Here is a 22,382-nt window from a genome sequence, read left to right as displayed (position 1 = left end):
ACAGGGTGTTATCAAAAGAGAATAGTTGACATAGGGGGTATTTTAAAAAAAACAACAAAAAAACACACGTCCCATATTCGACTTAAGATTTAATAAGACAAACATTCCGGAAATGAATTTTCGGTACAACACCATGCTGGACATATGGGAGTGTGCAAGCGTGTGGTCAGCAAGTCGGACATAATTGCCAGCGAGAATGATAAATATAAATGTTGTAATCATTTCTGGCATTGTAGACGTACACCGTTTAACTATATTTTAACCCATGGCAGACGGAATGACCAATTTGGGTGCCACTGTTCAAGACACATCAAAGTGACATTTTTTCCAACCACAAATAGATATACAAAATTGCGATAAAAGCAAACATGTTTATACTGATGAAATTGTTAACAGAGGGGTAGTTCAAACAAGTACTTGTAATGAATGTTTTCCCTGAAAAGCAAATTACTTCCGAGACAAATATTGATTTATCGTTATATTCAACCACATAAACTAAACAGGACAACTGTAAGCTTGACCTCAAAGTGCCAAACATCAAGAAAAAACAATGCATTTTATTTTGATTTAATTGCCGATATTTATTTCCAATTACATCAAGGAAGTTGTCAAACAAGCGCTGGTATCAACTGACAAAGCCGCTTGACCGTCGCTACGACCTCAACAGGTTCACGGGGAAACAGCTTCGCGAGAGAGACACTGACCTCGTAAGCCTGGCGGACTACTTTTGACCGCGCATGCCCTAGTGTCCCCGATCTCCCCAGCCATTTCAATACCATGCCGACATATGGTCGAGTAGTTAATTACCCAGCCTCTCAATGGACCCAGTTTTCCGTCCGGCTGCGAAACGCCGAGTTCCCTTGAGGTCAGCGGCTTTAGAGATGCTTTGAAGCAAGACGGAGATTAGGGTGAGCTGTACAGGGGCCGTTTAAGGACACACAAGGCATTTCAGGGATAATAGAAGCCCGGGTGAAAGACCCACGACACGGTCAGGGCTGTCGGGCTGCAGAATTTCTTGCATAAGGGGCTTGGGGACCGCGGACTTGGGAGTTCAGGGAGCGGGTTGAAGTGGCACTGTAATTGAAAGTGACAGCAGTTACTTTGATTTCTATATTTATATCACATGCAATGAAAAGAAGTTGTGATGTATTCGGGAATTCCTTTCCGTCTGGGTGGAGCCACATGGACTTCGAATAAACTTTCCTACGGCCCGGACACTGCAGGTGAATGGTTCAAACATATGGTCAAAATTAAAACTGAATTTAAATTTAATTACTGGCTACATGTGTGCGACCGATATAAAACAAGTGACACATTCTGATCAGCAACATTTCTTAATATAAGATAAAGATAAAACAACGCCGATCCATACGTTGAACGACAGCACACACAGACACATGTATACATTCCTATAAGCTGCTACAGCTAAGTCGATTGCAACACCCTGCTCACTCACTTTTTATTTTGTTTATAAAACAATAACGCCTTCGAAATCAAACAAAGAATGCTTGTTATGAAAAAGTAAAAGTCAAACCACCCAACAGATTCCTTGCTCTTCAAGTGTTGTGTTTTCTTCCGTACTCTGACTTCTGCATTAGCGTGTTCTTGACATTTACAAAGACAGAGATGGTGATTGTTTTGCTCACTTGGTCTTGCCAGCAGTCGTGTTGTCTGTAAACATGCAGAATATATTACAACATGGGGAAAATACAATACAAGAACAACATCACACGCTTGAGGCTTCTTTCGGCCTTGGTATTCCTTATTCATTTCGTGAGCATATATTTTGTCTTATCCTTTTGAATATTTCATTTGTGTTTATTTATTTTCATGGCTATACAGAGCTTTAATGCATACACAAGCATTGACTCCAACATGACCAACATTGTTATAGCGGGGAATCGACTCCGTAAAATGTCAAGGGTCAAGCGCTGGCCGTGCAAACAGCGGGGCTATCTTGTCTTCTTGACCTTTCACACGTCCGACAAATGACCGCATAATGGGCTGTCCGGTCATCCAAATTACGTTATCAAGCCCCGCGACGATCAGGCTTGTACCAGGGTGGCCCCAGCACGGCCTTTTGTGGGTCAGGAGACAGGGTTTACTGTCAGTACACGACCCCAGTTGAAAGGGACTTCAACAATGGGATGGACAATTTTGTGGTATTTCAAATTACTGATAGCTCTCACTTTTTTTAAAGTAAGACAATTAAATTCTCTTGGATTTGAAGTCGAGAGTCATATGGCGATTTTATTGGGGCATGATGGAGTGAACTTTCTCCTTTGGCCGGAGTAGCCAGAGTGGCCAATGGCCGGAGGACGGGGTAGGGTGACCAGGACTGACCAGCCGAAACACGGATATCCTATCATATGGACTAAAAGAAATAAAATAAAAATTGAAACGTACATATACCCGTATGTTAATACGTTTATTTTGAAGAAATTCAAAAATGTCAATTTATAATTGCACGAGACACCTTTGATGACATGAAACGTTTATGGCTGAATTAGCGGTCAGAATACCTTAATAAGGTATCCGGCGTGTAATTAAGTTTGTCATTTAACGTAGCCATTGCTTATACATGTAATATTACATCGTCATGCCTTGTGACCCCATTATAATCGTGTGTGTTTCCATTTGAAAGGACAATGCTTGCTACGCAAATGTAAATAAAATGACAGAAAAATATTATAGGTAAAAGTTTTTTCGGTATTTTTGTTCATTATTTCAATATGGATTCCTCGATCATGCCCATAAAACGTTGTACTATTGTGTTCGGTATACGCTCTACATCTTTGGTGTCTACTCTAAAACCCTACGTGACACCGGCATACTAGTGTGTCACCCGGCATCTAAAGTACGCATGCACGGACATGGAAAACCTTCAGTGACCGTTCAGACACCTTCACGAGTTTATGGAACTATTTCTCACCTCAGATATAGATACAATAAGAAACTGTTGTATCCGATATTCACAATTAAGTTTTATCCATTATCAAAATACCATAGTGATTATTCCGCATAGTTAATGACCATTCCGGTGGCACGGGGAAAAATGCAGTAAACAGTGTTAATTAGAGATTGACGTCCGTCTTGTTAAATGTGAAGAGAAAAGAGCAGGAAATAGTAAATCAGATTAATTAAACGTTAAAAACACTGCGGAGTTCAGGAGACAGTCAACACCCCAGATGCGATATTTCTGACCATGATACTCATTATTTCCCCGTAAAAGCATCTTTTTCCATTTGCAGTACACTCTCATTTGCAAAATTACTTTCACCAGAAAGTATGATTAGTTGATTAATATCGATATTTCATATGTAAGGTCGACAACATTTGAAGGCGTGGACCTGGGGTGACCTTTTACCCAAGTAAAGGTCAATGGTGGACATACGGATAGAACACAGTGTTGCCAGCTGACGGCGTCTTTAGACGTCTGTCTTCATCGACTTACTCGGGAGATTGCCATCTGCAGAGGCGATAAGTATCATATTCAATTAAAATCACTCATCTTCCAACTAGAAAACTGAAATTTGAAGATGAAATCACCATTTGAATTCTTTTGCGATCCGCTATCACTGATTCAAGGTGTCATTTTAAAGGAAAACAATTATTGGGTACCATCAGGTGATCATTATTTTTACCTGGCAGTTGCAGATGTGACTCTTAGAAAAGGTTATTGGCTCTGCATGGGCATAAGGTACAACTTTCTTAGAAAAGACGGGAATAAGGGATGCAATCTTCGGCGCCAGCGTAATGAACGGTTAGTCTTCTAAGTGACGGTTTGATGTATTAATAAAAGGGCAAAGTTTCCGTAGATAACACGTGTTAGACCTCAAAATTCACACATGTCTGTTTTGACAATTGTGATCTCTTTCACGGTCTATTTTTTTTGTCAACGAGCACATTTTTACAGATTAATTTTGAATAAGTGCTAGTTGAAGTCGCATGATTGCTCACTAGTAAAATTCCCTTTTTTCATTAAATATACATCATCACTTCGATTTGGTTAGAATTGTTTGAATGCGTATAACAAGTGGTAAAATACTTCTTCTTTAGAGTAACAAATACTTATACTACTTAATTTGTCAAGATTAGAAATGATGTACAATGATTTTTGACTGAGCGCAGGTAGACGGACGCGTCACAGAAATTCAGAAACGATACATGAACTGATATATTGCTCGCATTGGCTGTAAAGCCATGGGCGTAGCCAGCGTTACGCACTTACGCATGTGCGTAACATCAATTTGAAAAATAAAAAATAAATATGGCCAAAAATGGCATCAAAGTTGAGGGCTAAGCCAGGCCATATTTTATACATATTGACCGTACACGCTCTGAATATACTGATACACACTGTTGTACTGTCAAATATTCTTGACATCTAACGCTTTCAGTACGTGTCCTTATTTTACTTCGATTTTTTTTTCGGACTTAAAAGGGCAGGAAACCGCTTTATTTGTGTCTCAGTGTGAATTATACTAAGAATCCGAATATATTCATAGATGAATATATAACTTGAAGAGCACTTCTTCAAAGAAACAAAATCTGCCCCTTCGTATATACTGGCAAGACCCAGAGGTGTCACATGATCACCGGGCGGAATTTTGGCTACCAACGTGGAAATTGCGCCGGAAAAGAAATATTGATATTACGCACATCTGCATTCTAAATTTGAATTATAATGAATGACTATTTCAAAACATTCACATAAACAAACCCATAAAACCACGTAAAGAAATGAATGGCGTCATTGATGGTATAATACGTGTGTTTACTGAATGAAATACCGGAACAAAACCATGTCCTGATGTCCAAGATAACATTCAAACTTAGAGTCTTCCGAACGACCGCTCTATTTGCGAATAGACCAATTAGCACTCTTAATAGCGTTCTTAACGGAAATGTTTTGAATGACAGTAATTGCATTGAAATAAACATGATTAATTCCAAAACACAAACATACCGCTAAAGAAGATAAATAATGGTTGAACCTTTGAAACCAAACAAGTCTTTGATATGGGTGTTTTCATTTCTTATATCCGTTACGGTCAGGACATATGCTGAAGACTGTGCGTACATCGTCGCTCACTTAGAATATGAGTATTTTCACTTAAATTTTGCAGGCTCCAATTTAACATAAAATCTTAAATGTAACAGACTTAAGTATCATATTTCAATTAATTTCATACTTAAACTTGATTTTTCAATAGTTTATTATGACAAATTTTAAAAATTATTTCCCTTGAAAGCTGCACTCTCACGGATTTACCATTTTACAACCTTTTTATTTTTTGTATTGGAAAGAGACAATTTTTGCGTAAATATCTGCAAACCAATGATATAAGATTGCTGACAAAAAATCAGACCGTAGATATTTACATATTTCCGTTCGAAAATTAATGTTTTATGGCCAAAACCGTTACTAACGGTTTAAGAAAATTGCATAAAACATCATTTTTTGAACTTAAATACAAAAAAACTGCTAACGTTCAAAACGTATTTCAAAAGGGCGGCTTTATGCACCCACCAATCTATATTAAGCTAGAAAAGCTTTTCTTGGAAATATTATACCCTTCGTTTCATTAGAAACCTAATGCTCATACATGCTGGTTCTGCCCTTTCGACTGCATTTAATGACGGTAGCCATTTTAAGAAATTACTGTCAAATAATCCTCAGGCTTTTAATGTGATTTGTAATTCGACGACGACGGGCGCGCCAAACATGGCACTATCTGAAGGGAGCAGCCTTAAACCAGCAACACCAACTGAATCCCGTGGGGGAAATAATTACACCCCGTCCGCCACAACCATGCTACTTGCATGGGTCACACGAGGTTGCCATTTTTCTCCGATTATCCCTGTTGCCCGGATGTGACTTCGGTGGCCTCTGCGTCGCCCCTGTGGTCGAGAACCTGCTATCCGTTTTCTCGATCTGTCAAGATTAGCCTGAGCTGCATGCAAACATGCATTGCTATCACGCCAATGTCGAATCCATTTGGGCTTTTATGAACGTGTATCAGAAGTGTGAATGACCGACCCTTCGTAAAAAAGTAGTCCCGGTTTTGTTGTGAGTATTGGTTTTCTGCTATTTGGCGGGAAACTTCGGACTTTGACCCCAAGCGCTCGGGAAAATCTGGGTCAGTTGAAGAATGAGTCGTGAAATGATTTGAACGCCTGAAATATTTCACAGAGAATGGGAATTAAGCTTGATGAATTGAAACCTGCCTTCGTAAAATCCGTATTGAACTATGGAAGACGGGATAAAAAACAAAAGGGAAAATGGTCATTTGAAAAAATGTCAAATAGTTTTAGATTTTTAAGAACAAGTCTTCCTGATTTATTGTATATTTAAATATGCTGCATACTTTGCTATTAACAGTTAAAAATAGTTTTGTCATCCCTTTAGTCTAAATTGGTAATTAACAATTTATCTAAGAAAGACCATTGATGCAAAATGGATAAAGATGCAATGCTAACAAAATCGTACGGAAATGAATGACAAACGAAATATAAACATATTATTAAGTAATATTCTTTTGTTTGTTTGAATTAAACACCGGGTGATCGCACTCGTCGTCCAGTCAATGTGTACATTCCTTTCAGGAAGCGCCAAAAATAGTTAACTGATTGAATTTTACGAATTTGAATTCAAATGTATTATATACGCAACAATAAAATTCAAAAATTCTTTCGAAACACAAATGTTTGATTCAAAACCGCGACTTAAAGCGCTTTCGTTAACGCCTCCTCATGTGAGATGTTCCTGGTATTATTACAGACACATTCAAATGTTTGGCAGGTAATCAAATGCCACTTTTGACTCCTTTTTTAGAAACTGGGACAGCAGGCCCCAAATTCTCGAACAATCTAAAGTCCCTTGTAACATGATCAAGTTATTTCCGTGTTGGTATAGTTTGTGAAACATTCTCCATTTTATTAGTTTGGGGACTTAAAAGCTGCACTCCCACAGATTGAACGTTTTGACAACTTTTTTTATTTTTTGTCTTGGAACGAGCCAATTTTTGCGAAAATCCATGGAAACCAGTTAAATAAGACTGCTGACAAAAATTAGATCGCGAAGCAAACAGGTAACACAGTTGAATATGAAAACAGTGTATTGATGCACCATTAAAGCTTAAAGGCCTATTTTAAGGACTGTTTGGCATGAAAATCCCCTGCTGTGCATGTGCTGCTAATTACACTGGTGTCACAGTAGAGGCCAATTACCTGTGTATTCGTTTATTGGCTCAGGGCAATTAAGGGTCCATTTCTAAAATAAAACACCCACAACTGCACAGCAGGATATTCAGATCGGAGATCTGATAAGACATTTAGGCAATTAAATTAAGGTCAGTTAACAGAGGTTGTGTACAAAAACACGGTGGGGGGGGGGGGGGTACTTATAGAAGACTTAAACTAGGCCTTAAATGCACATGCATTTATCATTGATGTCCGATAAGGTGTTTTTAGATTACTAGTCTATCGACACTTACAAGTCTCTATTGGAGTGAACCCGAGGACAGCGGGCATGTACTCACACGGAAACTCATGTCCGTCTTGCCTTTCGACCACAAATAATGCGGCCAGATATCAAAACGCATACAGGTCATTATACTCCCTCTAAATAATAAAGCCATTTATGAGTACCCCTCACGCTATTTGGGCTCAATTAGGAGCAAGCTTGGCTAATTTACAATGGAAAAATGACCCTTCAAATGAACTGAGAGTTTCAAATTTGAGCTACTGGTTTAGATGTCGTTCACCGTCGGCTAGAGCTAAGAATCTGAAGTACGATAGTTATTGGTTCATTATGTTTGCACGTAGACTTTCATTAGTTTACTAGCGATATCAAATTTTATACATGAAAATTGGCGATTCTTGTCTTGTGAAATGCGACAGCATGAATAAATATACATTAAGGTTTGTTAAAAAAAGAACTGTTTTCGACGTACAACAATTCTTAGTAAAGTTATCGTTTGGAAATTCACTATTAACCATCTGTTTCAAGCCTTACATGAAATCATTCGTACTCAGCTTTAAAAAAAATAAAAAATAAAATGAGGACACCAAAATTAATAAAAGAGGTCGTCCACAGTGCGATTGATAAACCAGAACATGCAAATCAAACAAACAGGAAGGACAACAAACTCAGTGTTCCTTTAGATATACCAACATCAAAGCTTTACTTGACGTGCCCGCACATGGACTTGCTGACCACTGGAGGGTGGTGGCCGGAGATGACCCCGGCAGACAGGAGGTCAGCGTTGTAAATCACGCGGGCTCATACGCGCAGGCAGAACTGACAGCACGTTCAAACAATACATGGTAAAGATAATATACTGATAGCTTCATTAGCGGTGATTGCTGATTGACAAGTTTATTTTTCCTTTGCATACTTGGTGTATTGTTTTTTACATTGATCACCGGGGTTAAGAAAGACGTAAAAAGAGGCTGCAATGAACTGCCGAAATAGTTTAGATGATTGGAGATGGTCATTGAATACAATTAAAGCGATATCAATTAAGAGCTTCTCATTTATTGCACTATGAAATGTTTTCAGATTTGCAATATGTAATTGGAATTTGCTGATAGTGTGGTACAAGTGTTTGAACTGCAAGCCGACATGAATAGTCGACATAAATCATCAAATATAGTAGACGAACATGCAAACTTGAATATTGTTTGCTACAACTGATCTATTTCCGATTAATTGGTTTCATTCTATCACATACTCGTACATCAATTAGTTAGGACAATCATGAGGATATAAAAAATGTATCTTCATTGTTTGTCTGGCGCTAACAAGCCTCTCCCGTGTCCTGACTGAGGATAAAGGTGAAACAGGGATAACGTCCGAGGAAGCCCGCATTCAGATGTCGTCTGCTGGGGCTTACTTGTAAACATGACGGAAGACAAGAATCCGGTAATAAATGTGGTGTATTATAAACCTGTGACAGCTATTAATGGTGGATTGTCTCAGGGATTTGTTTCAAGTCCTAATTCAAGGCCAGCCCGAGTGGAACTTCCTTCTACCGAAAGATAATGAATGTATCCTGCGTTTATGCTAAAAAGCGTAACTGAAACAATGATAATATTTATAAAAGTTACAAGAGCACTGCTACTGAATGCCAACACCCGTCTGTCCTTCACAGCTCTTTATCGCGGAAGAATAAATGACTGTGTCTGTACAGTGTGAAATGGAGTAAGGGAGGTCACTAATATATCTACAAGTAGCCTTTTAATATAGAGTTAGTCATCTTTATCATAAAACGCTTAAAAGCTATTCGTGTACAAGAATCACAAGTCCTGTTTTGAAACTTTACGGGATTAGGGTACAAAAATGGATTAATTTATTTTTGATTTTTAATGATAATATAACAACCTGATAAGAGAAATCAAATATCAACTGGTAACCAACATATATGAATGCTTAAATCTGAAGCTCTACTACTATTAAAGCCTTTGAGCCGTTCTTGGCCGCAAAAATGTATTTCTTAATTGCAGATTTATGGCCATAGATTATTAGATTTATTCCATGTATATCATATGGACAATTGACCAATTTGCACGCGAAATAACATTATTTCTAGTGCATCACGACCTCTAACACTACATATGGGAAGAAAGTTCCACATGTATACATAACAATAAACAAAATTAAAAAAAAGTTACGATTCTATTAGAAAAATACATGTACAATTAGTTGAATTTGACCACTATGTACCGAATGTAGTATAGATGTTCAACAATGTGGTATAAATGTCCACCAAAAAGTAGATAAAGTCGATCTAGCATATTCGGCTTGTTTTTGAATCCACTTAACCATTCAGCTCGAAATCCCATATAATAGCCACTGGTTTGAGATGGTACCATACTAGAAAAAAAGGCATATTGCAACTAGAATACGCTTCCGAATTGGTGTGATTTGCCCATAACCATCACGTCGTTTGATGCGATATTTTCCGAACTAATGTTTATCGGATTTTAAGTCATGTATTCCGGGAGCGGAAGGCGCAATAGGAGGACGCGACGGAGCGGCGTGCACTTCGTCATAGGCCGGCGGTGCGTCAGGGCGTAAATAGGAGGGGTTGCCGAAACCGTCCTCTACAAATCCCTCCCTTAGTCTCTGAAAAAATACCAATTGCCTTTGGTGGATGGCCGAGCCTACCAGCCCTTGTCTCTGCGCATCCGGTGTGTCTATGATCCGGACCACCTGCCAACCGGAGCGTCCATAGTGGTCCAGCAATGGGTCCCAGTTCGTCGAGAGATTCGTGGAAACCCCAACATTAGTGAAGACCCCGTCGTAATCCACCGCGTTTACTTTCCAGGTTTCCACCATTGTGCACTCGTATAAAGGTGTGGGATCGTCGCGCCGAGAGGCCGGCTTCTCAAAAATCCACAGTAAATTATTTTGCAACCTGATATTGAAAGAAAACATCTTTTGGACGTTGGTATTCTTAGAGGCAGCATGGTCCTCGAAAATCTCCACAAGTTTCCAGCCAGAGCCCAGATACTGGCTTATGACTGTCTCCCAGGGAATTGTGGAGACCCAATTGTGTCGGGGAATGCCCAAATTCAACTGGGACGAAATGGGGCACGGTACGACCTGGTAAATGTACGGACCACCGCCGCCGCCAGACGGCGGCATCTCGTAGAACAAGTTGACTCCAACCTCTGAAAAAGAGAGACTGTCACCGATGGCATTGTTTCGTTTGATCAATATCATTGTTTTCATTAAACAGCACATCACAATGATTTATTACTGAGCATACTATTTAAACATCACTTGATTTTAATACAGGCATTATCTAATAAATAAAGCTATGTGTACTTTGACGACTGAAAGTACTTACGATTGGCGGACGTTTTGTTTACGCTATCTGACCAGTACGGATATTCACACTCTTCTTCCATCTCTCCCACCATGAGAAACCGCTGCCACGACAACTGAGTGCTGATGCTGCCAGCCAACGCCATGCTAACCAGCCGCCCACCAGTGTCCGTGATCCGCTTAAGAGCCTGGACGATATGGATGCTGTCGGAAGTGCACCCGTAAGAGCTAGGACATAATGCAGAAATATTAAGTATTTTTTTTCTAAAGTAGTGAAGAAGACACTGTTTAAGTAGAATATAACACTGGAACCCTATATACAGTCGAACAGTTGGCTCGAAGTCACTTGGCTCGATTTCTTCGTTGGCTCGAACTGGATGTAAAATACCTATTTCTTTATACCGAGGGTAAGCATTCCCGCTTGGCTCGATACTCCCGAGGCTCGAGGTTATTTCGCCGGTGCCTGGGATTTCGAGCCAACGAGGTTCGACTGTAGCTTAAAGTTATTTAACAAGGAAGTAAACAGTAATGCTTCTTGACGTCAAAAGTGTCAGTAGCATTGATGTAAGATTTAAGAGATTTTTAAGTTGTAGCGAACTCCCAAGACATTTCATGCATATAATTATGTACAAAAGTACCCATAAGATTGAAACTGTTTGCTAATGAATGATGACTTTTCCACCCGCAGCTGCCATTGCCGCCCCTCCTCGGCTGGAAACGCTCGCCGGAAGATGCCCTGGAACTTGAGCGCCTCGGACTGCTTGGCGGCCGGATATGTCACAAACATCAACATCCTGTAACCTAAAGAGTGGCAAGAATGTTATTATTGCAGTGATCATTTCCTTTTTCCAGTTTTAAATGACATGTAGAATCGGTTGCACAAAGGCTAGATGGTTCTCACCATAAACTGAGTCTTTGGACCAAATGTATCGCATCGCATGATGTCTTAAGGTATAGTAAGGGTATATATAGATTTGAAACGCCGGATTCCGGCCGTTAGGGCCATCTTTCAGATACCAAGATGACGTACGACGGTCTCGCAATTAAAGCAAGCTGTTTTTTTTAGATTCTTTAAGAAAACGAGCAAATATAAAATAAAAAGTAATAAATTGAGTTTCATTTACAAACGATGTGGAACCATTCTAAGTAAGAATACATACAGAACATCCAATAACACAAAATACAAGCATTTTAAGGGAGTCATTTTAATGATTATTTGTACTAGATGGTATTCCGAATTCAAAAGGTCAAAATTAAGCAGTTTATCGGATTCCATCCCAAAATATGTATTCTGAAACAAGGGGGTGGGGCGTACGGGGATAAAGTTATCTATTTCGTCTACTGAATGTTTTAAAGTCTGACAGTTTCATGAACATTTCTAAAGTATTTCAATACAAGGAGACCTCATCAATTGTTTTATCAATATTTTTTTTAAATAAACTTAACGGAATCACCAAAAGAAAAAAAAATAGTTTGGTATTTTAATTGCATTAAACACTCAAATGATTTGTGTATGATTCCTCAAAGATGCACTACAAATTAAGCAGTTCCATAATTAATGCAATTGTTTTAATTTACCAAAAAGGATGAAAACACATCGAAAACAATGGTTCTTATGAGGGGCACGGCGTTTATTCTGAAAGAGTGCAGAAAACACGGACTTTCTACCTTATGAGACATTTAGTTGATCACTGTAAATCTTTTAGGACTCACCAGTCATATAATATTTGTGCGTTTCAGCTACTAAATACACGGTTACAATCTTGTTATCAGAACTATATAGTTTCTCTATATGCAGAATTTAGTAAGTGTTAGTCAGAAATGATGTTTGTTATACATGTGTTGATTTTAATACGAGTATCAGGTAAACATGAAGGTTTTATTTGCAATCCAGGCTGCACAAATTTACTCACCTTGCTCGTACATGGCTGCCAGCTGGGCGTAGTACTGTTCCACGTGGGTGCCGTAGGTAGCATTGATGTGCATTTGTCGGTAGAGGACCGGGTTGCCGTGGTAAGGCGGCTGTGGAGGCAGGGCTCTAGGGGGCCCTTGTGGTCCAGGTGCCCCGGGTCCCCCTGCTCTATTGCCACCCCCACTGCTCAAAGCTGTCCCCATTTACGTCACTGTTCTTAATGTGCCATGAACAAAATATACATCCATTTATAGAATATGACAATTATGTGCACATGGTATGTTATTTAACTGATATTTATGATGTACTCTAATGCACCAGTCAATTGTAACCACGCCCCCCACCCCCGGTCCGGGAGTATACCGGGGATATCCGGAGAAATAGGCCGTGTTTTTACTTTCCAGGTGGCCCCACGGTGCCGGGTGACTGCGGTGGTTTTTTCTTCACGCCAAATATAGTGGAAAATTGGCCTAATCTAGGGTCCCTTGGGTGCGGGGGCATTTGGCGGGGGTTTTACCAGCAGATTGTCCCCGCAGGGCGGAGACTTTGCCCGGGCTTGGCTGGACCGAAAGTCAAAGTCCCCGTTATTCCCCGGACCTGGGGGGGGGGGGGGGGGCGTGGTTACAAATGACTGGTGCATAAACTAAAGAGTTCGGACTTTCTGTCAAACCTCACGTCAGGCAAACACAGGTGCCTTTCTTTTCACTAAATAAAGGACAACAAACCAAACCTCCATTCACCGAAATGACGTTTAGGAATAAACAACCATATACAGTGAGTTTAAGTTTGCACATTTCTTTTATGATCCACCATCGAAGATGAAATTTGATAAGTCATAACCACTCGCAAGTTTTACACTTACTGCATACTTACTGTAATTAATAAATGACTACATACTCTGTAATTAATGTGTAATCTAAATGATTCTTTAAAATATAAAATTGACCGACAAGAGCAACCACCCATGATCCAATATTACCATTATTTACTGTATGCAAACAAAGGCAATATCTACATATGTTAATGGACAATATTGTAGAAAAATTACACTAACCTCACCATTATTATAGAAAATTTATACGTCCCCAAAAATGTTTTAATATAATGGAATTGAGTGGTAGCCAGACATGTACATGGCCAGATAATTATGGATCATCACTCAGAGTATTGATTATACAAGGCTATTCATAGCTAAATATACTATTCAAAACATTTCGTATCGTATTTCTTAATTGTGAAATAACATACGGTTACGAATGTATATTTGCCACATAACTTAATTACTGATCGATAAACTGTCCTGGAAATGTTCACTTCGTCGTCAAATGCCGGTTTGTTATCGGCAACATGCTACGACCAGTCTTGATTTTTCTTATTTTCGGTGTGAATGTGACGTCGTAGGTGTTATTGTAACGTGATTGTTGCCACTATAAAATAATTGATGGCACTGTAACGTGGTTAATGCCACTGTAACTCGGTTGATGTCACTATAACCTGGTTGATACCACTGTAACGTGGCAGATGCCACTATAACGTGGCTGATACCACTGTTGCATGGTTGATGCCACTGTAACGTGGTTGATGCCACTATAACGTGGTTGATGCCACTGTAACTCGGTTGATGTCACTATAACCTGGTTGATACCACTGTAACGTGGCAGATGCCACTATAACGTGGCTGATACCACTGTTGCGTGGTTGATGCCACTGTAACGTGGTTGATGCCACTATAACGTGGTTGATGCCACTGTAACTCGGTTGATGTCACTATAACCTGGTTGATACCACTGTAACGTGGCAGATGCCACTATAACGTGGGTGATACCACTGTAACGTGGTTGATGCCACTATAACGTGGTTGATGCCACTGTAACGCGGCTGTTGCCAATGTGACGTGGTTGGTGCCACTTTAACGTGAATGATGCCACTATGACGTGGCTGATGCAACTGTAACGTGGTTGATGCCACGGTGGACATGGTTGTTGCTACTGTAACAGGGTTGGTACCACTGTAGCAGGGTTGCTGCCACTGTAACAGGGTTGGTGCTATTGTAACATGGATGATGCCACTGAAACAGAGTTGGTTCCACTGTAACATTATTGGTGCCACTGATACATTGTCGATGCCACTGCTGTATGGTTAGTGCCACTGAAACAGGGATGTTGCCACTGTGACGCTGTTGATACCACTGTAACGTTGTCGATGCCACTGTGACATGGTAGTTGCCACCTCAATGTGGTTGGTGCCGCAGTGACATGGCTGTCGCCACTATAACTTGGTTGGTGCCACTGTAACATGTTTCCACTGTGACATGGTTGTTGCCACTGTGACGTGGTTGAATTATCTGTTACGTGCTTGATAACAATGTAACGTAGGTACCGATACTGTAATTTGTTGGAGCTACTGTAACGTGGTTGTTGTAAATGTAACGTGGTTGATGCCACTGTTACGTGGTTGATGCCACTGTGACATGGTTGTTGCCACTGTAACAGGGTTGTTGCCACTGTAACAGGGTTCGTGCCAATGTAACATTGTTGGTGCCTTTGTAATAGGGTTGATGCCACTGTTACAGGGTTGGTGCCACTGTAACACGCTTGGTGCTATTGTAACAGGGTTGGTGCCACTGTTACACGGTTGGTGCCACTATTATATGGTTGGTGCCACTGTAACAGGGTTTGTGCCGCAGTTATATGGGAAAATTAATCGCCAAATGTTTCTTTATGCATGAACACATAATGATGTATCTTTGCGACAAACACTGTTTTAATTTACTTTTATTCGTATATTCCCCAGTCGGATATGATAATTTTTCCATATGTGACCTTTAAAACCATACATATAGACATACACTAAATCCCCACTTGAACTACTGACTGGTTTGCAGTTGAACATTCGCGAATAATCGACTGGAAATGGTCAAATATCCGACTGGCGAATAAACGAATAAAAGTAAAAGTGAATTAAAACAGTGTTTGTCGCAAAGATACATATGTGTACATGCATAAAGAAACATTTGGCGATTAATTTTCCCATATGTGACCTTTAAAACCATATATATATAGGCATAAAATGAATCCCCAACTACTGACTGGTTTGCAGTTGAACTTTCGCGAATAATCGACTGGAAATGGACGAATATCCGAGTGGCGACTTGAAATAGTCGAGAAGCTTAATATCAACATCAACATCTAACTCTGATTTTTCGAATCCCCAAACGGCAACTAGCAGGTAGTTGAATATTCGAATCCCCATCTGGCAACTGGTAAGTAGTTGAATATTCGAATCCCCAACTACCAACTGCCAACTACCTTCCAACTTTACCGTCATGAGGCATAAAGCTGTTTTTGCATCTGTTGTAACTCCTTTTTCTGGGAAATACAGTCGAATATAATTTTATTGAAGAAATTATAGAAATCTGACAACTTACAACCGAAAAGGTGCACAGGGGACATTTTGGGATAATATATCATGCATCCGTGTTTCGGACAAAATAATGTATGAACTAATAAAACTATGTTATTTATATAAAGCTGGCAGGTTAAAATTATTAAAATAACATAATAATTTAATATAAATATTGCTTAAATGGAATAGTAGTGTTCTCAGTGTGAATTGAATATTTTATCTTCTTTTTTTAAATGAATGGGGGTACATCATATGACATTAAAATTTGGTTAAAATAATACATAATTTTTTATTTGAAGTATGTTTTTTAGAATAAGAAAGGGTTAAGTTTCTTTAAAAAACAAAACAAAATACTATATAATTCCGTATCTAAAACTAAAACACATTTGAATAAAGGTCTTCATGTAAAATGTCACGCTTTTTTGGGTGCACATGGGACAAATTTAGCAACATATATTCTTACGTAACTTTTTTGCCGATTGAGCCATCCATTTGAAACTCAACATTTTTTTAAACCAGATTGATTGGCCCATAATGTGCCTGCAAACTCTTTCCAAAAGTGAAAGGAATAAAAGTTAGGAAAGATAAAATAAAAAGCCTTATTATTTTGAAAACCACCCATTTCTGAAGGCAAAAGAAATAAAAAGTGAGCAGGTTTCATTGAGATAAGATTTGTTCCTTTTCCCTCAATGCATTAAAGAAAAAAACTAAATACACTCAAAATGACTAAAAGGGACTGTACACCAGATTGGCAGCAAAAAGATTTTGTAACAGGGTTGCTGCCACTGTAACAGGGTTGGTGCTATTGTAACACGGATGATGGCACTGAAACAGAGTTAGTGCCACTGTAACATTATTGGTGCCAGTTACATTGTCGATGCCACTGCTGTATGGTTAGTGCCACTGAAACAGGACTGTTGCCACTGTGACGCTGTTGATGCCACTGTAACGTTGTTGATGCCACTGTCACATGGTAGTTGCCACCTCAATGTGGTTGGTGCCGCAGTGACATGGCTGTTGCCACTATAACTTGGTTGGTGCCACTGTAACATGTTTCCACTGTGACATGGTTGTTGCCACTGTGACAGGACAATTATTAAATAAAATTTTGTCAAAACGTTCAATCTGTGAGAGTGCAGCTTTAAAAACACTAATTTATTGTTTATTTCTATATTGCTGAAGCCACAGAGGTATTTTCAAGGACAAGAACCAATGCTGATCAAAACGTGGTCTAGTGATGGAATTCCATACCGTTCTCGGCAAGGAATTCCGAGAAAGGATTATCGTATCCAAGTAAGAAAGAATTCTAAGTATGTCTGGTTTTAACACTTTCAAAATGCATCTGGGTACCCAATTAGTAAAGATTAACCTTTGAGTTGTTAAAAAGTTATTGCAAAATGTCCATAAGACTGTATATCTAATAGTTTTGTCATGAAAATCTTTGAATTAATGAACTTTTCTGCCTATTTATCACATTAATGCACCAGTCAATTGTAACCACGGACCCCCTGGTCCAGGGGTATACCAGGGATAGCCTGGAAAAAGATGGATGTGTTTTTACCTTTCAGGTGTCCCCGCAGTGCCGGGTGGAGGCAGTTGTTTTGTCTTTGCGCAAAATAAAGCGGGGAATGGGCCTTCTTAGGGTCCCTGGGGTGTGGGGGCATTTAGCCGGGATTTTACCATCAGTTCGTTCCAGCAGAGCGGGAATTTTACCTTGGGTTGGCTGGACAGACTGCCAATTAAGTCCCCGCACCTGGGGGGGGGGGCGTGGTTACAATTGACTGGTGCATAATGTCTACATAAAAGCATGTGTATGCCTCAAATGAGTACTTTCATATTAACAGAAGAAGAAGATGGTGCTATTCTGTGTCAAACGTTGATTTTGTGTCTTGCTTGCAGACTATGATGTGCCAATAAGCTCCAGCTTGCTGCGGCTTTTCGCCCTTGGTAGTAGTCCTGCAATCTGAATCCAGGAGATGCAGCTCTGAATCCAATATTTCAGAAGAATGAAGATGTAAGTCAACTCTATAGTACTTTTTTGTGTGTAAATGATTCCAAAGAGTGAGATTTATAGCAAATCAGGTGTAAATAAGCAACTTATAGACAATGGTGAAGTGCTGTATTCTTAATTTTAAGTCAAATCTAGCCTTCAAAACAGATACTTAAAGCAAAAAAAATTAAAACTGGGCATACTTATGCTATGGCTGCGTTTTCTACATCATGTAGCCATCTCATACATGAAAACACTAGCAGTTGTCATGAATCTTTCAGTTTTGGCGGGTTTTTTTTTGCCATTTCCTTTGATGCGCCATTTGTCCCAGAAGCAAATAATTTGGCATATAGTTGTGTTTAGACTGTCTACAAACACATAATCACTAAAAAAATGTAAAACTGAACAGTTCTGTTACCTTTGTGTATCAGTGGACTAGAAAAAGCATAAGTTTGACTAGTTGAAGCATTTCATTTTGGCTCTTTGTTAATTTTTATATAAAACGCTAAGCCGATAAAGTGCATTTTTTATTTTGCTCTGAAAAAATCTTAAGAGTAGGCAGGCCATTTTTGTGGTGTTGTTTTATAGACACCATTGAAAGCTACAAGGTAAACTTTACTTTGTCAGATTATTCCAATGCAATAAGGAAATAATGGCTCTTCAAAAGTTTGCGGCTTAACATTTGATGGAAATGGCTATTTCTGCTTTTTATGAAAACACTACAGGTGCTTATACTCATTCTTTTAGTGATTAATATATCATTGCCAAACTTTCAGTTCGTGTTGGATATAGCCTGTAATTGAACTATAGGAGTTTTGAAGTCTGTTTTTGCAACAAATATTATATGCAAAGACTGTTTGGAAGACATAAGCCGGGTAAGTGTTTATATGAAACATATAGTTTAAATAGCTGTGGTCTTTGGCCATATTTACATGTTTTTTAACAGCGATGACTTCATTTGTTAGTTTGATAGCCTCTTCATCTGTGTCAATCTGATAAATTGGCCCTTGTGTATTACTTCAGTTAGGTGTTAATAGATTGGGATCCATCACTTCAGATACCAGAGTGGCATGTGGGATTGATTACTTCAGTACCAATGGCGCTAATCCAGGATACTATATTGGCATCAGGGAATGATCTCTTCAGAACCATATTCACCAGTAACGTTTTATCCAGGATACTATATTGGCATCAGGGATTGATCTCTTCAGAACGTATTCACCAGTTACGTTTTATCCAGGATTCCAGAGTGGCATCAGGGATTCATCACTTCAGTACTGTATTGGCCAGTAACCTTCCATCCAGGATGCCAGAGTTGGTATATGGGACTGATCACTTCAGCACCCTATACCAGAGTGCATTAATTATCTTGGATTAGTGACTTCAGTACTGTAATCATCAAGAACATTTGAAATATGAGACAAGAATTGCATATGCATCTCAAAGTGATCTCAAAAGAGCATCATAAACTATATTGAATAGCTTTAAATTTTACTTTACACGTTAAGTTGGTTAAATTTTATGAAAAAAACTTCATTAAACACTAGTGTTTTTTTTTAAGTGTTTGTAGAAGATCTTTATTTCCTTTACTTAACAAATCTTTCTTATCATATAATAAATTATTGAAATTGTTTTTAAACATCTTGCAATTTTTTTTATGTCAGTATCATAGAATAACCATTTCATGTTTTTGTACCATATGATGGCATATCTTAATAGCCCAGGCACAGATTCAGCCCTGGGCTTTAGGGCTGAAGCCCCTCACAGCTGGGCTTGAAGATGGGAGGGCTGGTCTTTTTAACTTTATTTGTTAACAAATGCATGGCGGATGTGTCAATTTTCTTGCAGAGTATCCCTTATCACTACGTCATGGTTTATTACAGCCATCTGGTCAGTAGGCCACTAAACCCTTGCCTTGCCAAGGGGGGGGGGGGGGGGGGGGGGGGGGCAATTTACTATGTCTAGAATACTATGAAATTGTTAAAATTAAAACTAAGCCTAGTACGTTCTGAACAATTAAGTGTATTTGCAAAGGATATACATTTTGTAGTTTTAAACTGAATGAGCTAATGAATGAGCTAATGTAAGCATAATTATAGTACATTTTTGTTCTGATTATGTTGTAAACTGTTGTTTTAGAATGTTTATAATTCAGTTTAAAGTGTCATACTTTAAATAATTAAATATTTTCATACTTCCTGCATACATTGTTATATGCAATGATGGAATGGTGCTAACAACATCAGCTAAAGGGAAATTGTATTATTTTCAAACCATTTTCAAGGTTATTTGCAGAACCACAAAAAATCTAAAATATAAACAATTCAATTCAACATTTTATTGCATTAAACATATCAGACATGTTTATAGCAAATACAAAATACATACATGTGCAAGGCATGGATTTAGGCACAAATTGTTTTAACAGAAGAGCAAAACATTTGTTTATGGATACAAACAACAACATACTTATTAGTTTCTTCAGATGTTTGCATAGTGTATAAATTTTGATAGATTAACTAGAGATTTATTTGAATTGTTAGATAACAAATTAATAAACTTTTGCATTAAACAATGTTTTACATATTAAAATAGTTAGTAAACTCAATCTGTTTCGATTACCTTGTTATGTTTAAAGTAGGAATCATTCTTTTGTTCTGTAAATGTTTGTATGATATTCAGTATTTAATTATAATTGTGTTTGTAATTATGAGTTTTCTCAAACATTGAAGTATTTAATTTGCTTTGCATTGCCTTAACCGTACTTGTGATGCACCTAAATGATCTAATTGATCATAGTCATTGGCGCTGCACTATAATGGAATGGGAATTTATTTTAGTTAGGTGTAGGAGTGGTTTTTAATTTGATTGACAGTTGGGTTTTATTGTTATTTTATTGTGATTAAAAAATGCAAATGGATGGCGATTGCATGGGTGATAAAAATGATATTCATAGTTGAATAGATTGTCTTCAATTTATCTTCAAAACCTTATTTTGGAAGAACGACAAATAAGTTTAATAACTGTTCCCGATTTGTTTACGTTTTCCGATTGGTTACCTGTAATCATGTGCCGGAAATGTAAAATGTGTGGACCGGTAATTATGTGAATGGGAATAATTATGTTTTATTTTGTTTTGTTATGTTTACTGCATAGATAAACCATGAGGTTTTCTTTAAATTTTAATTTACTCGATATCGAAATTAAATGTTCACCTAGCTTTACTTGTTAATTTGTTGAAGGTGACATTAGTAAATTTCATTACGATTGCCCCCGAGTTGTTTTATTTTTAGAACACTACACAGAACGCAAAAAATGAATGGTCGAGTAAGTCATGTGATAAGATGTTTTCGCGGGAACTTCATAAATCTTTCACTTTCATTAATTCAGTTTAAATAATTATTGCCTTTAAAGATTTTTGTTTTCGTATTGATTTCCTGTTATATTGAGCTTTGTCAATTTTGTTGTTGTATTGTATTATGTATAATTACTACTTCTATTTCCTAACTTAAAAATTTCGTCTCATTTGTTAAGTTGAATTGTTACATATTTCATCTAAGTGAAAAAAGAACACACATAATATCTTAAAAAAATGATCCCAAATAAGACTTATCACAATTAATATTATTGTTTTGATTTTTCAAAATGGGTTGATAGATGTAGACAACACTGTTTCTTGTGAAGGATCTTGAGTTCAATTTGTGAAAAGGATGAACATAAAACATGGTATTTCTGCCTTGTGATACTATAGCAGACCACAGTAAATCTTTTAGCATTCACCAATCATTTAATATTTGTCATGCTTTCTGCTATTATAAAGAGGGTTACAAGCTTGTTATCAGTAAACAATATTTTCAGTAAATGCATTATTTAGTAAGTAGTTATTGGTTTATCAGTCAATTGGATGTGTGTTATACAATTGTGTGTATTGATTTTAAATAAGAGTTTCACTTTCAAGATGCTCATTTAAAGATAATGAACAGACACACAAAAACTTGACACATTGGATACTTATTATATGAATGATTATTGTTTAGGTGACCTCTGATTTGTTTTGGAGATATTCATAAATGGGTGTTATTCTTTGCTGTCTCCAGTTTATTATACATATAAGGATTTTTATACCCTCCAAAACAAAGTTTGGGGGGGGGGGGTATACTGGAATCGGGTTGTCCGTCTGTCTGTCCGTCTGTCCGTCCGTTTTTTTGTCCGGGATTCATCTTTGTCGTTATTGAACA

At 38.2% G+C, this 22,382-nt stretch overlaps 1 protein-coding gene across 2 annotated transcripts; it reads right to left on the bottom strand.

Annotated features, from left to right (window-relative positions):
- Positions 1 to 9,355: 9,355 nt before the first annotated feature.
- LOC128218003 (uncharacterized) lies at positions 9,356 to 13,914 on the bottom strand. Of its 2 annotated transcripts, none has more exons than XM_052925493.1 (5): positions 13,804 to 13,914; positions 12,751 to 12,965; positions 11,476 to 11,638; positions 10,860 to 11,065; positions 9,356 to 10,680 (listed from the first exon to the last, which is right to left on the bottom strand). In XM_052925493.1, the coding sequence occupies exons 2-5, from the start codon at positions 12,950 to 12,952 to the stop codon at positions 9,974 to 9,976; spliced, it is 1,278 nt and encodes a 425-aa protein (XP_052781453.1). In that variant the 5' UTR covers positions 12,953 to 12,965; positions 13,804 to 13,914; the 3' UTR covers positions 9,356 to 9,973. The 2 variants fall into 2 exon arrangements, with proteins under 2 accessions (XP_052781453.1, XP_052781454.1); XM_052925494.1 differs by having other exon boundaries at positions 13,809 to 13,906.
- Positions 13,915 to 22,382: the final 8,468 nt, after the last annotated feature.

This window comes from Mya arenaria, chromosome 14 (genome assembly GCF_026914265.1).
Source record: "Mya arenaria isolate MELC-2E11 chromosome 14, ASM2691426v1".
NCBI classification, from domain to species: domain Eukaryota; kingdom Metazoa; phylum Mollusca; class Bivalvia; order Myida; family Myidae; genus Mya; species Mya arenaria.
The sequence above is the reverse complement of the archived record's forward strand: the minus strand, read 5'-3'. Positions and strand labels throughout refer to the sequence as shown.

What these genes read in the sequence shown, in the direction of transcription:
- LOC128218003 (XM_052925493.1), bottom strand. Translation starts at nt 12,952, where the DNA reads ATGGGGACAGCTTTGAGCAGTGGGGGTGGCAATAGAGCAGGGGGACCC. An exon ending in GGCAGCCATGTACGAGCAAG is followed by an intron (nt 11,639 to 12,750) that starts GTGAGTAAATTT and finishes GCCACTCTTTAG; the next exon opens with GTTACAGGATGTTGATGTTT. An exon ending in AAACAAAACGTCCGCCAATC is followed by an intron (nt 10,681 to 10,859) that starts GTAAGTACTTTC and finishes TCTCTTTTTCAG; the next exon opens with AGGTTGGAGTCAACTTGTTC.